This window comes from Ascaphus truei, chromosome 18 (genome assembly GCF_040206685.1).
Source record: "Ascaphus truei isolate aAscTru1 chromosome 18, aAscTru1.hap1, whole genome shotgun sequence".
In the NCBI taxonomy this organism is placed as follows: Eukaryota; Metazoa; Chordata; class Amphibia; order Anura; family Ascaphidae; genus Ascaphus; species Ascaphus truei.
The window spans coordinates 3,688,317-3,702,750 of record NC_134500.1 but is presented as its reverse complement, the minus strand read 5'-3'; the positions used below and the strand labels follow the sequence as shown (position 1 = coordinate 3,702,750).

Genomic DNA, 14,434 nt, shown 5'->3' with positions numbered 1-14,434 from the left:
GTGCTTGAAGTAGCTGCAAAGGCAAACAAGACCTTATCTTGCATTAAACGGGCAATGGATGGAAGGGAAGTAAACATAATTATGCCCTTTTACAAAGCATTAGTAAGACCACACCTTGAATATGGAGTACAATTTTGGGCACCACTCTTTATGGAACTAGAGAGAGTGCAGAGAAGAGCCACAAAATTAATAAAGGGGATGGACAATCTAATTTATGAGGAGAGGCTAGCTAAATTAGATTAATTTACATTAGAAAAGAGGCGTCTAAGAGGGGATATGATAACTATATACAAATATATTCGGGGACAGTACAAGGAGCTTTCAAAAGAATATTCATCCCACGGGCAGTACAAAGGACTCGGGGCCATCCCTTAAGGTTGGAGATAAGGAGATTTCACCAGCAACAAAGGAAAGGGTTCTTTACAGTAAGGGCAGTTAAAATGTGGAATTCATTACCCATGGAGACTGTGATGGCAGAAACAATAGATTTGTTAAAAAAAAAAGGTTGGACATCTTTTTAGAAAGGAAAGGTACACAGGGATATACCAAATAAGTATACATGGGAAGAATGTTGATCCAGGGATTTATCCGATTGCCAATTCTTGGAGTCAGAAAGGAATTTATGTTTCCCCTTAATGGTTTTTTTTGTTTACCTTCCTCTGGATCAATAAGAAAGTTTAGATATAGAATAAAGTATCTGTTGTCTAAATTTAGCATAGGTTGAACTTGATGGACGTACGTCTTTTTTTCAACCTCATCTACTATGTAACTATGTAACCCCCAGCCTCTGTGGTGCTTAGCAAGTCCTTGTTCACAATAAGAAAACTTGTCGTTTGAACTCTGTAGGGACACCAACAGGTCCAGTTTTCAGGATATCCCTGTTTCAGTACAGCTGATGCAGTCGAACACTGAGCCACTGATTAAGCCACTTGTGCTGAAGCAGGGATATCCTGAAAACCTGACCTATTGGTGGCCTTTGAGGACTGCTGTTGGGGACCCCTGGACTAGAACGTGGCAGTTGAACGTTTGCATTTTGGGTGTATTCTGTCTTTTCTGTTAGAGTAAATACTTTTTTGTTTTTTCACCCAAGTATTCTTTTCAGTGTCCAATTTATTAGTGCTAACGGGGGAGAGGTGTGTACACAAGTTCAGGGGCAGAGTGGGTTAAAGTGCTGAAACTTTATTCCGGTAATCATACTATTTATAATTAAAAACAAACCTATGATAATCCTGTTTGATGTATGGACAAGGTTTATGGTACTGACACCATTTTTGTGGAAGTCACAGAACCGATTAATTACTCAATCATATGACTGCAAACAAAATAAATACTTGCTACAATTATATAAATAAATGTTGATATTTTCGTTGGGGGCAAATTCTGTGCCCGGGTATTTGATGTACAATATATTTCCCATTAACCTGCCAAATGCTTGGGATCAGACTGCTGACTTAAAGCGGGTTTCTTTCAGCATGGTAATTTTGAGGAACCATGTTCTCTTTGGGCTTTATACGGCCTCTTATCTGCAGAGCAACATCGAGCCAATCAGTGTGAGATCTATCCTGTCGTCACTGCAACGGCGTCACTTTCCATTTGCATTCAGTGCTGTTTCTGTTGTGGGGGACACCAACAGGTCAGGTTTTCAGGATATCCCTGCTTCAGCACAGGTGGCTCAGTTTCATATCCTGAAAACCTGACCTGTTTGTGGCCCTTGAGGACTGGGTTTGCACCCTCTCCCCCCTGCTCTACTGCCATCAACTTCAGTAATTGAAAGCTATTATATTTGGTTGCAACTGTGTCTGGTTACGACAAATAACATTACTGTCTGGTTAGAAAGGGGTTCACACATTCCAACTTTATTCATTCTGGTCTTGTACATACTCTGTTTTTATTGGAAACACTGGATTATTCAGATGAAAGAAAGCTATTTTAAGAATCGTTTTAAAAAAAAGGGTGGGGGGAATCCAGCGTTGTGTCTGCGTTGTGTCTGCGTTGTGTCTGCGTTGTGTCTGCGTTGTGTCTGCGTTGCGCTGGAGCCCGGCTGTTGCTGCTGCATCTGTTTCCATAGCTTCCTGGTTTGGCCAAACCTGTGGGAGGGGAACATAACTCGTTGCTAAGGGAGGGCCTGTGTTGCTTTTTCAAAATACAGATTAAGTGCCGTCCAATTTTAGCCGTGTGATTACATAAGATTGGTGTTAACCTTGCGTCAGTAAGAGACCAGGAAGTGGCGTTTTCACTGGCTGACAAAGCGCAGTTTGTAATCTGCTTTCAGTGAAGGGTTTTTATTTTGCACACAGGAAGTAAGGATCGTTCTGCTCATTCTGGGGTGGCCCCGATTATTGGAACGATGACCTGAATGTTCACTTAATTATCCTGTTTCTGTTATAGCCACTTCATTAAATCAACGTATGTTAATTAGTGGGGCAGGCTGTTATATTCTTTATCATATTAATTGGGGTTGTGATTCCTTAAACAGGTAATTAAAATATAGTTTACTCTGTACTTTTCTTTCAGTACACACAATGGAAACTTTTTACTGATGGTACAAATGTTTAATGCCAAGTGTGTCCCTTCAGTGAAATAAATGAATATCTCAAGCAGAACATGGAATACACATGTAATATAAATGTTGTGGGAGGCGTGTAACATTGTTTCTTACATCATATTTTCCTTTTTCACAATACAAATGGGGTTATTCATAAAACTGCCTATCGGGGCACTATTGCACTGAAACTCCCATTAACTTCAAAAAGAATGCTCATGCCATCGGGCCCAGATTGACACTATCTCTGTTTAATAAATAACCCCCAAAGTGTTTGTGGAAAGAACCTGTGTTTGTTTTGGAATTGTCTAGACCTTCGTAGCACCTCAACTGCAGTTTTGGTGTCGGGGGTTTCACTGCGTACTGTGACGGAGAAGCTCAGTCTGTGATATAAAAGTGTATCCATCTTATATTTTGATTGCTACCCTCTGCATTTGCACGGTTGGGTACTAATATGTACTGATTGTTTTGCAGGGAGGAAGCAGAAGGGCCAGACTTTTTGATTGAAGCGTCTCGCGTGGAACTTTCGGAAGGCTCCCATGTGGAACACCACTGTGGATTAAATGTTTACACTCTGACTAAGAAGTCCGGAGCTGATGCGGATACCAGCATGGAAGAGAACATTGAAGAACTGAAGAAGTACATGCAACGCCATTCTCAATCTCAGGTGAGGCCGGCAGCGAAGCCGTAACTCCTGGGAATTCGTCTTTTAGAACTGATCCTGGAATGATAAAACAAAAACTCCCTGAGGTACCAACCTCTACATACCACTGCCGAAGGCTTTATAGCCAAGCTGCGCACGGGGAGAATAGCGCACCTGCCGAAAGGTTAATGAGAAGTTTATTCAAGCCTATCGGTTTGCCCACTTGAGAATGAAACCTTAGTGGGTGATGTTGCTGTGTAATATCCGAGAATTACTTATAAACACAGTTCTCTTGAATAGAAATGTTTCTTATGTTTGTTGCCCCATATAAGCGAAAGGTTTTCTTCTAAGAAGTCCCAAACTGGCGCCTGTTTACTGACTCGACGTGTTCTCATTCTGACCTTTATTTAGCAGGATTTTTTTCTGCGTGTGGTTTAGGATCGCAGCTTTAGGTTTTCTTCCAGAAAGCTCTGATCCTCCCTAGTAACGCATTGTGCCGGACCTCCATTTAGCTGTGTAGGCTTTCAGTGCATCAGCATCCTCTGTGTTCAGTTCGATGTAGAATGATATCTTGTTATTTTCACTGTGCTCAATTCCAAATCTTGATTGTGGGAATTCATATATAATTGGGATGTTTAGGGCAAATGTTTGAAAAGAGAAATGGGCATTTTCTACGAATTTCTAAGATTTAGTTTGACATTACTTGATTTTTTTTGTCCCTATTTAGAAAGTGCTGATAGATGCATAAAATAATATACAATTTATGGATGCGTCAACCAAATTAGAGTGCAGTGATTCCCAAACTGAGGCCCCCAATGACTTTTCGGGTCGGCTCTGATACTCTTGGACAAATAATAGTGTAATACAGGGGTAGTCAACTCCAGTCTTCAAGACCCCCCTTCCCCTCCCCCCCCCCCAAACAGGTCATGTTTCTAGGATATCCCTGCTTCAGCACAGTTGATGCAGTCTTCGACTCGGCCTCTGATTGAACCACCTGTGCTGAAGCTGGGATATTCTGAAAACCTGACTTGTTAGTGGGTCTTAAGGACAGAAATTGCCTACCTCTGGTGTAAAACATTTTTTGTGATTGATTGCATATGATATTTCTAAAAAAAAAAAAATTGCTTCAGGAATTGCTTTTCCTGCCTCAATTCGTATTATAAATGCCTTGGAAAATGAATATGCATTGTGTATATTTTATATTTGTTTTGCTGCGTGTTTTTTAGGCCTACCTTTGTAGAACTGTCAAACGTGAACTAATAACTCTTTTTTTTAAAGCTGGTAGAGGTCGTGCATCGTGCGGTGCTTGCACTTTAGAACAATTCACGTTGCAAAGTGGAACTGTACCTTTTTTGCAAGTGGTAAATTAACAACAACAAAAACTTGTTCTATTCTGTTCCGGTGTATTTTGTCAGTAACACGATTTTTGCTTTGCTTGTCAGGGCGCTGGTGTAAAGTCAGAGGTGCAGCCGACGTTGGAAACGCCCGATGATTTACGTTGCTTACACCCGGAAGTAGAGCAGAATCCTGTTAAGGACCTCGGCTCAGAAGCAATTTTACACAAAGATCCCGAGGATGAGAATAACGTGCAGGTGTTTTCAGTAGAAGTTTCCCAGGAAAGTGACTGTAAAAGTGAAAAAGTGGAGGAACACGGCATTGCGTTTAGCAATCGGTTGGAAGCTGTGGGCGGGGAAGTTGCAGGCGGGGAAGTTGCAATGCTTTCCTCTGCGAGTAAAGAGAAAGATATAGAAACGGAAGAGGAAGGGCATGTACCAATTGTAGCGGCAGAAAATGTATCTGCTCCAAACGACGATCTACAGAGCTCATCCACTGAAATACACAGTGGTGAAAATCTTCTGTCCGGTGGAAATCCAAAAGAGGAAACTGGAATGACATCAACTGGAATTGTTTTGGACCAAGAAAGTCTGTGCGAGAGAGATTATACCAAACAGGAAATGATAACCGCTAGAGAGAGAGCAGCTCCAAACACAGCAACTGCGGAAGCTACAAGCGAAACCAGTGATCTCACCAAGGACATCAGTGTAAATATGGGGCAGGCGATGTCTGGCTACTGTGCCAGCACTGCAAGCACTGTTGATACGCAGAGCTGTGTGGAGAGTAGTGATGGACAGGAAACTGACAAGATGGTAACACTGGAAAACCTGCCTGGAAATTCAGATAAAACCTCAGATAACTATGGCCCTTGCCCTAGCTTGGAAGCGAATACAGGTGTACAAACGCAGGAGCCTAATTGCGCCATAGAATCATTACAGACACCAGGTTCCCCAATGACAAATGCAATGGATTGCAAAGGGACCTCTGACAATGTTAAAAATGGAGTTGATGGGGAAAATTCACAAGACAAATACGTGGACAACATTCTTGTTGAAAGTTCAAATGTAATCATTGAAGAGGCAACTCCCAGTAAAGCAGTAGCCAGCAATGACCCGCAGTTATCAAAAGAAAGCCACCCCCAAAATCCGTTACTGTGTGAAGCTGCCACTGAGGAGGCGGTTGATTTGATTTGGAAAGAGCCTGCAGTAGAAACAAAAGATGAAGATAAAACCATTGCTTGTAAAGATTGCACAAATACGTTGCCTATTTCTGATAGTGAAGCTTTAAAAACTCAAGCGGAAACAGAATTTGAATCGGTTGTGTCTCAGCACGCTGATAGTACGTCTCGGACTCCTGCTGCAGTGATTACAGAAGAACATGAAGAGAGTTTAGCAGTTACTGAAATGTCAAGCAGAAGTTGCTCAGAAAAGACACCATCACAGGAAACGGATCCTTGCTACACTCGGGTACAACGTGCAGAAAGTGACAATCTTGTTGGATTGGAAACGGCTGCTTGTGATTCTACCTTGGTTTGTCTCCCAGAAAGCAAGGTAGAAGACTTCGGATGCTCCGTAGTTGAAGAGCCTCAGTCTCATGTGGAAAATAGTGGAGAATCTTGTGTTGCGGAGGTGCTGCGGGATATTATTAGTGCGCTTGAAACGGCAACTTCTCCTGTTAAAGAGAATGAACAGCACACACAGGTGACTGGGGATGAAAATGCCAAGCTCCCACCTGCTGGAGACGCTACATCACTGCACAACGATAATGACCTATCTGTGTGTGCTGGAGGGAACCGGGATAAAGTCAGTGACACTCCCCCTCTCTTCAGTAATTGTGAACATCAGCAAAACCAGGAAGTGTCGGCAGAGGATTCGGTGCTCTGTGATGCAAGCACTGAAATGCAGGAGGCTGCTGTTACTGCAACCTGCCAACATAGAGACGAGTTGCAGCTCACTACCTGTGAACACCATCGGGAAGATGGTGTACTTAATGCGACGCACTGCGACACGGAGACCCAGGGAGCGCAAGAGGACCTCGTGAGGTCACTTTTAAGCCAGTGCAAACAGCCAGAAGGAGATAAAACATTGGCTGTAGATCTTGAGGAGAGAGCAACACCAGATCAAAACTCTGAACAAAAGAATGGAGAGAGCACAGTCAATGACGGTAATCCAGGAACCGGGGTCAATAATGAAGCTGAAATTGCTCCACCAAGTTCACTGCATGACATCTTGGATATCAAACCATCATGGTTTCTTGCTTATGAAAGGAAGGAGACCGAAGAGGTTGTCATGGAGGAGTCTCTAGTAGAATATGACAAAGATGAGCAGGATTCTGAGGGTGTGATGGTCTCTAGAGCATCACTTCACCCTATAGCAGAAGAACCTTTAATCAACGGTGACTCCAGTTCAGACACTGCATCTACAAGCAGTGCCAGCTGCTCTGAATCAGGGGATTCTGAGAAGGAATATATAGATTGCAGTGAGCAAACACTGGATTCCCTCTCGCCTTCTGTGGACTACATGAGTTCTGAAGAAGTTGTAACTGCGAGTTCGCTTAAAAGTCCCAATGGAGTAATGGGTACAGAGGATGGGATTGTTACAGTTTCTGAATTATTAGTGAACGAGTCTTCTGATAGCTTGAAATTGGATGTACTTAAAGAGAAATCTGTGCAGGACACAGGTGAAGCTATCGCTGCACTTAAAGAGGAAGACTCGGGTCTGGATTTATCTGGGACCATGGAGGAGATTGCATGCCCCAGCATATCGGATACCGAGATTGTCTCAGGTAATCAATGTTAGCTCTCTGGTCATCATTGAGTTTTAATTTTTCTTCTTACAAATAATAGAACATTATAACCTATATTTAAAGGCCCAGTCACCTTGTTTGTTTTTAGTATACATCATTTTTTTATTGCTGCTGACTTCTAGCAAACCCTTTTTGGGGTGTAAACAATGATTTATGTTTCTTCTGTCTGTGCTGTAACAGTATTAACATATTTGCTTGCACATTTTGTAGGCTTTTGATTACTATTAAAATACCCGACATGGCTGAATAGTAATGAACCGTGTGTAATTAACCCTTTCACTGTTGCAGACCCTCTGGCAAAGGAATGGTGCTGTCCTTTATTATTTCTAATGACAAAAAAAAGACAAAGGCTACAAAATATTTTGTATGTTTTCACCCTTGAGTGCAATTTAAGGATCATATTAAACAAAAAAAATAACAATTTTGCCATTGGTCAACAAGAAAACATTTATGTAGAAATATCTGTTTTCAATAATTCCTTGAATATAAATATTAATAGAATATGTTAAACACCATTCAATGAATTCTCCGAAACATTCAGTAACTGAGCGTTTCATTTTCATGAAAAAGCTGCCTTTTCAGTCCAGGTCTGGCAGAGCCGACATTTCAGCTGTTTATGGGAGGGGCTGAAAGCCGACACCTGGGAGAGTTAATTGCCCCTAGCTCCTAGTTTGCTTCTTGCCTGGCGTGACTGCTGGTTTGTAGGCTGAGATTATTGCACACCTGCTGTTGGAGGTGAACGTTTTAATGCATGTGGCGTTCAAAGGGACAAAGGAAATCAAAGCTGCAAAAATGTACGGAGGGTGATTGAACAATGTAATTGTGCTATAAATAATATCTACTCCGTTTATTATCACCTCATGCCCGGGTTTGTTTTCCCTTTTAACCCTGTCACTGCCAGTTATCCGTCGACTATTAGGACTTCGTCCAAACCAGTTCCAAGCTGTATATTTCTGTCTTCTTAAATATAAATGTAATTCTTCATTTATAGACCTATACCATCTCTGTGTGGCAAACATTGCTGACCATGTTCACAGTGCTGTAGGTGATTGATTGCAAGCATAGGGATTTGCATACAGTGTAACCAGGTTTCCCATGTACAATGTCCGTGCATTGTTTGAAGTTCACAGATTTATATAGCGATGTAGTCCTTGGGTCGGTCGCTGTTTTTATTTTCAATCTGTGTGCGCGTTGTGCAAGTACAGAGACTTAATGGCCCATCACGTTTAGAGTGGCTTTAATTTTATTTTAATAACGCAGTATTGAAGCAGGGGATCTCCGGAGCTGAGCCACATTCATTTCAGGTCCGGAGACCCCCTACTTCCTGAGTTGCAGGCACCGTTATGGGGTGCTGGTATCCCCCTGCATGATTTAAATTCTCCCACATCGTGGCCTGCGTGACCGGGACATTTAAACAATGCAGGGAGATACCGGGTCCCAATAATGGGCCTGTAACTCGGGAAGCAGGGGGTCCCGGACCTGACATTAATGTGGTTCAGCCCCGGAGACTCCCTACTTCAATACGGTTATTAAAATAAAAGCAGTGCGATCACCTTTTAGGAGTGCGCAGGTAGAGTGACTGATTCAGCCTCACTCTTAGTGCGCGTCTCTTAGACAGGTGCAGCCTGTAGGATTCACACAGCGCGATCACATTCAAACGCAGGGACCCCCGCTGTGTTAATCCCAACGGGCCATTACAGCCTGCTATGGACTGTTCCTCAGAGGGTCCATGCTGTGTCCATGCCCACGGACGCTGCCAGATAGGAAAGACGGCATCTGCACTTGTATGTGCAGATAAGTGGGGGGAGGTTTTAACCCAAAGGTTTTCACATTTCACAACATACACACACATTGAAATATAGAAGTATACTACAGCAGTGTCTCCCAACTCCAGTCCTCAGGGAACCCCAACAGGTCAGGTCTTAACGATATCCCAGAACCCCAACAGGTCAGGTCTTAACGATATCCCTGAACCCCAACATGTCAGGTCTTAACGATATCCCTGAACCCCAACAGGTCAGGTCTTAACGATATCCCTGCTCCTGCACAGGTGGCTCGGTCAAAATGACGGAGCCGCTGATTGACCCACCTGTGCTGGAGCAGGGATATCGTTAAGACCTGACCTGTTGGGGTTCAGGGATATCGTTAAGACGTGACCTGTTGGGGTTCCCTGAGGACTGGAGTTGGGAAACACTGTACTTACAGCTATCAAGCTGTGGCTCCAAACCCCACCCAATGGAAAAACTTGTACATGATTTCACAGTCCGTGTAGTAAGTTAGGGCCTCATGCAGAGAGCAGCGCTATTTAAAATCTCGCCATTTTCCGGAGAAAATCGCGCAAAAAACTGCTGAAAATGGAGAGGTAGGAAAAATGCCCCATTTTTTTTTTCTATTTGAAAATCTCGCCGCGCGGCTGGCGAGAAACTACATGTCGCCAGTCTGAAAAATATCCGAATTCACAAAGGCGCGCTCGCCATCTAGCGGCTGTTTTTGGCGCGATTTTCTTCAATTTTCTCCGCCAACTAAAGTTGGCAAGAAGCAGGAGCTCGCCGGCTATAGGGGGAAAAAAAAATGCGCGATTTTTTTTTCTCCCCTTTCAGCTGCGCGCATCTCCTCATTTACAATTCTCCACATGCAGTAATGCTAAAAATAGTGGATTTCGCCCATTTCTGCATATGGAGAATAAAACTCTCCATTAAAGCTACTTTTTATTCCCCTCTCCAATTTTAAATAGCGCTGCTCTCTGCATGAGGCCCGTGTATCACTTGTTTCTCGTGTGAATTCCATAATCTGCAGCATCCACCTGGGTGAATTGAAGCTGAAGGTTGGGCCTCTTTATACAGCCGGGAGCTGCTGTGCCCTGATGCCCACTATCTGTCCATAGCTGCCTACAAACCTGTAACTTTGTATCTGGGACATATTACCAGTCGGAAAGCCTTTTTGTGGCAGTAATAGCAGCAGCAGTGTATGCCTCTGATTATTGTACACTGCTGTAAAATGCAACTGTGGGAGATTTTTCTGGCACCTGATCATTTCTTGCCCAGTAGTTAAATGTCATTTTAGTGGGAAATTATGTGCCACTTTATCCCCTGCAGTTTAATAACCCTGCCACCCCCCCTACACCCCTAAGGCCTGCAATCCTACTTTTGCACTACCTAAAGTTCCACATTCTTTGTATTGAAGCGTTCCTTCAGGCCTTTCACACCTCGTGGTATTTGGGGGTTATCCTGTGCCAACAGTCAATGGGCATGTACAAGTCGGAGCAAAGCTATGTGCTTATTGAACAGAAGGTTACAAGACTCCGCTGATTAAAGCTCTTTCACATCATGTGGACCCTTCAGGTCAGGGCGAGGTGCTTTCTTTGGAAAGGTTACAATGTTTCAGACTTGGTAACACTGTGCTCATTGCCAGGATGCTCTGGAGTGGAGTTGGCTTACACAGGTGTCTGCTAAATTGCAATCAATCTAAAGAGGGGATCATCCACAGCAACTAAATCCTATACTGACATCTAAATCGGGGGTTTCACAGGACTCCTCCAGGTGGTGATTTAATCACATTTTCTGCTGGAATACAGGTAGTTCATGATTGTTTTAGGTTGATTGCTGTTCCCCCAGACACACATTTTTAGGTTTCTTTCATGCAGTAGCTACTTGTTACTAGGAGCGAATAAATATATAGGTATTTTGTCGAACACAAAGATTTATGCAATAACTTGCATAAATGAACTGATCTTGGTTACCAGTTCAAAGTTAAACCAGTTAATGTCAGCAATGTTTACTGTTGGTACCTTGGCAAACTAGGAGAAGCCATCCTCTTCCTCCTCCACCAGTGCTAAGAGCCGAAGCTCGCTATGCGATGCAGTGTGCTAGAAAGCAGGTGTACATAAGCCAGTCAAATCAAGTGGTTTGTCGTGTGCGTTCCTATCACTTGAGTTTTGCTCTCTAGGGATTCGCCGTTGCAAACATGTTTGCAGTAGTAACAAAGGAGGAGATATATCACTCATTTCCCCCCCCCCCCCAGTCCTGTTATTTATTTAGTAATCGTATTCAAATCTCATGGGCCCAGGTATGTCGTTATAATTGTATTTATGTGCAGTAAGGGCACACAAATGATATTCTGTATAGTGTCAGTGCAAACTGCTTGGTAAAAGTTCACCCCAGTACGAATAAACCTTGAAGATCACCATTTCCCCAGATCGTAAACCCATATTATGATGATTCAATAAAAACCTCCTTTACCTTGTGTCTCCGCAGAAAGTCTTAATGGGAAAGCAGTGGACGAGGTGGATTTTGTAAAACATTTACAGTCAAGCCCCAAGACTCAAATGGTAAGTGACATATTTATGTCTCATACACGACAATGTTATTCTATATGCATTTCTGAAAGCTGCATTTGCCTGGTTTAATAGCAAGCGGTGTATTTTAATCGCAACCAGAATTGGCTGTAGTTATTAGCAGAACTTTAAAAAAAAATCTAAAATGAAATAAAAATGATGTTTATATATTTACCTTAGTCGAACTGTGGGATCCCCGGAGCCGGACCGCGGCACCCCAGGCTCCGGGGACTCCCCATTGATGACATTTTTTATTTGGAAACCTCCTTACAAGAAACAATGCCTGTGAAAAACCATATGGCCATATCATTGTGTGAGGACATCAAAGGTGGCTGTGCGGTGAACGGACACGAAGCTGCGATTTCCTTGCAAGAACTGTCAAAAAATAAAATATGGAAAAGCCCAGTGACACACTAGTGAGACACCCATGGTTCGAATAATTAATGGTTTGTTCTTGTATAGATTCGGACAGTGTACGCGGCACTGTACATAACATTTTTACAGACACACGTCCTTGCCCGGTAGAGCTTACAATCTATGTTTTTGGTGCCGGAGGCACAGGGTGATAGTGACTTGCCCAAGGTCACAAGGAGCCGACACCGGGAATTGAACCAGGCTCCTCTGCTTCACACTCCATGTTGCAGAGTGTGTGTGCCTTTACTCCCTGAGCCGCTCCTTCACCTGACATCTATAGCTATTTACCCTTATTTAAAAACACGTAGGACCCCAAAGTTCTATTTTAGAGCCAATTTTGATCATATACAATGCATGCGCTGGTGAATTGAATGACTCAGTGTTTGTGAGACAGTGTTGAACAGGGCAGTTACGCCGATAAGCAGATAAGTTCGCTCAATGTGTAGCTTTGAATGGCACACGCCCATTTGAACTGTGCAGATAAATTTTTCCCCCCCTGAAGTGATTAAGATTTTCTGGTATTAGTTCTGCAGTCCAAGGTAAATGAACATTACTTTTTCAAAGTTGAATTACTTGATATGCTTGTTATCCGTGTACACTACAGTAGCAGATACAAACAAGAAAAGCTTTCCTCCTATTTTAGTGACTAACAGGAGGGTGTTAACGTGTACGCAGAGCTCGCTGGCAACAAAAACACAATCCTCATAAGAATAACACAACACACTTTTTTCATTATTTTTTTTTTACAGCAACTTTACTCCGTTCAAAAAATGTGGCCAACAAAATCCACAACTCTTTGGTTGTGTTAATTATAAGCGAGCTCATTATCCAGACGTGTTAGTGAGCCAGCTTCTTTTCTCTGTTTTTTTTCTGGAATATAACAGTGGAAATGTTGTTGAATTTGGAGCAAAGTTTGCTGTTGCTAAGATTTCTGAAAAAACAACGAAATAATGGTTGGACTCTAAAATAGCTTTCTGCCGCTATATAAAAATAGAACCAACTAAACAGGACAGAATGTTTAGAGAAGAGAATTTGCCTATGCTAAGAATGCCTAATCTGGACATAAACCCTGGGTCTGATTGTAGTGAATACTGACCCCCCCCCCCCCCCCCCCCCCCCCACCCCCCGGCAGTATACTTTTACACTTTCACATGTCACCACACAAGCAATAAAAGCGTTAAATTATCTTGTGCATGTGGATCAGCAGCTGTTTCCTCACTGAGGTTTTTTGCATTGTATTTTGTTGGTGAAATAAATATACATAATGTTTTGTAACTTTTTTTTTAATATAAACGATCTCTTGCTCGGGGAACTTGTGCCGATATTGAAAGTTTCTGGTAAAGCTGCATTTAGAACAGGGCTGCACAACACGCGGCCCGCGGGCCGCATGCGGCCCGCCTGGCCTCTCTGTGTGGCCCTCAATGAAATGTAAAAAAAAAAAAACTTTGAAAAAAAATTTTTTTTGAAAAAAAAACTTTGAAAAAAAAAAAATTTGAAAAAAAAATGGCGCCGATTCCCTGCGGTCCCGGCGCGGCCCGCTCCACCCCCCCCCCCCTTCCCTGCTCCCAACGTGGGGCGGAAGCATGGCCCCAATGGAAATATGCAGAGGCAGCTGAGCCGTGGCCCGGGATTGGATGGGAGGCGGGGCTAGCAGCAGCCACGCTCTCCCGCGCTTTTGCACACCAGCCAGTGCAGCACCTGGAGCTTCTGTCTATTTCATTACCTCACCAGTGGCCGCATAAGGTAGGGACCCGTGGGACCAGGGAGATGCGGGGGAGAGAGGGGGCAAAGAAGCTTGGGGGGGCGAGGGAGATTGGGGGTGGGGGGAGGTTGGGTGGGGGGGGAGGGGGTGGGGGGAGGTTGGGTGGGGGGGGAGGGGGCAGGGGCCGCCACGTGCCCTCCCGCTCTCCCGCTGTAACTCCCCATCCGGCACCCAGACTCTCCCTCTGGCCCTCCCTCCTGCACCCCGGCAGTGTGGTCGCATAGGCAGGGAGTGGGACCCGTGGGACCAGAGAGAGATGGAGATGCGGGGGAGAGAGGGAGATTGGGGGGGCAAAGAAGCTTGGGGGTGAGGGAGATAGAGAGATGGGAGATGCAGGGGGGGGGGGGAGATGGGAGATGCAGGGGGGGGAGTGAGATGGGAGATGCAAGGGGGGGAGTGAGATGGGAGATGCAAGGGGGGGAGTGAGATGGGAGATGCAGGGGGGGGAGTGAGATGGGAGATGCAGAGGGGGAGAGATGGGAGATGCAGAGGGGGAGAGATGGGAGATGCAGAGGGGGGGGGGAGAGATGGGAGATGCAGGGGGGGGAGTGAGATGGGAGATGCAGGGGGGGGAGTGAGATGGGAGATGCAGGGGGGGAG

At 44.1% G+C, this 14,434-nt stretch overlaps 1 protein-coding gene across 9 annotated transcripts in view; it reads left to right on the top strand.

Annotated features, from left to right (window-relative positions):
• The window catches only part of AKAP13 (A-kinase anchoring protein 13), a 174,846-nt gene that overhangs the window by 72,170 nt on the left and 88,242 nt on the right, over positions 1-14,434 (top strand). For all 9 annotated transcript variants that reach the window (XM_075575230.1, XM_075575233.1, XM_075575231.1 and 6 more), the window contains 3 exons: positions 3,017-3,209; positions 4,628-7,304; positions 11,579-11,652. In XM_075575230.1, the coding sequence (XP_075431345.1) occupies positions 3,017-3,209; positions 4,628-7,304; positions 11,579-11,652 (2,944 nt within the window). The remainder of the gene's footprint in view (positions 1-3,016; positions 3,210-4,627; positions 7,305-11,578; positions 11,653-14,434) is intronic.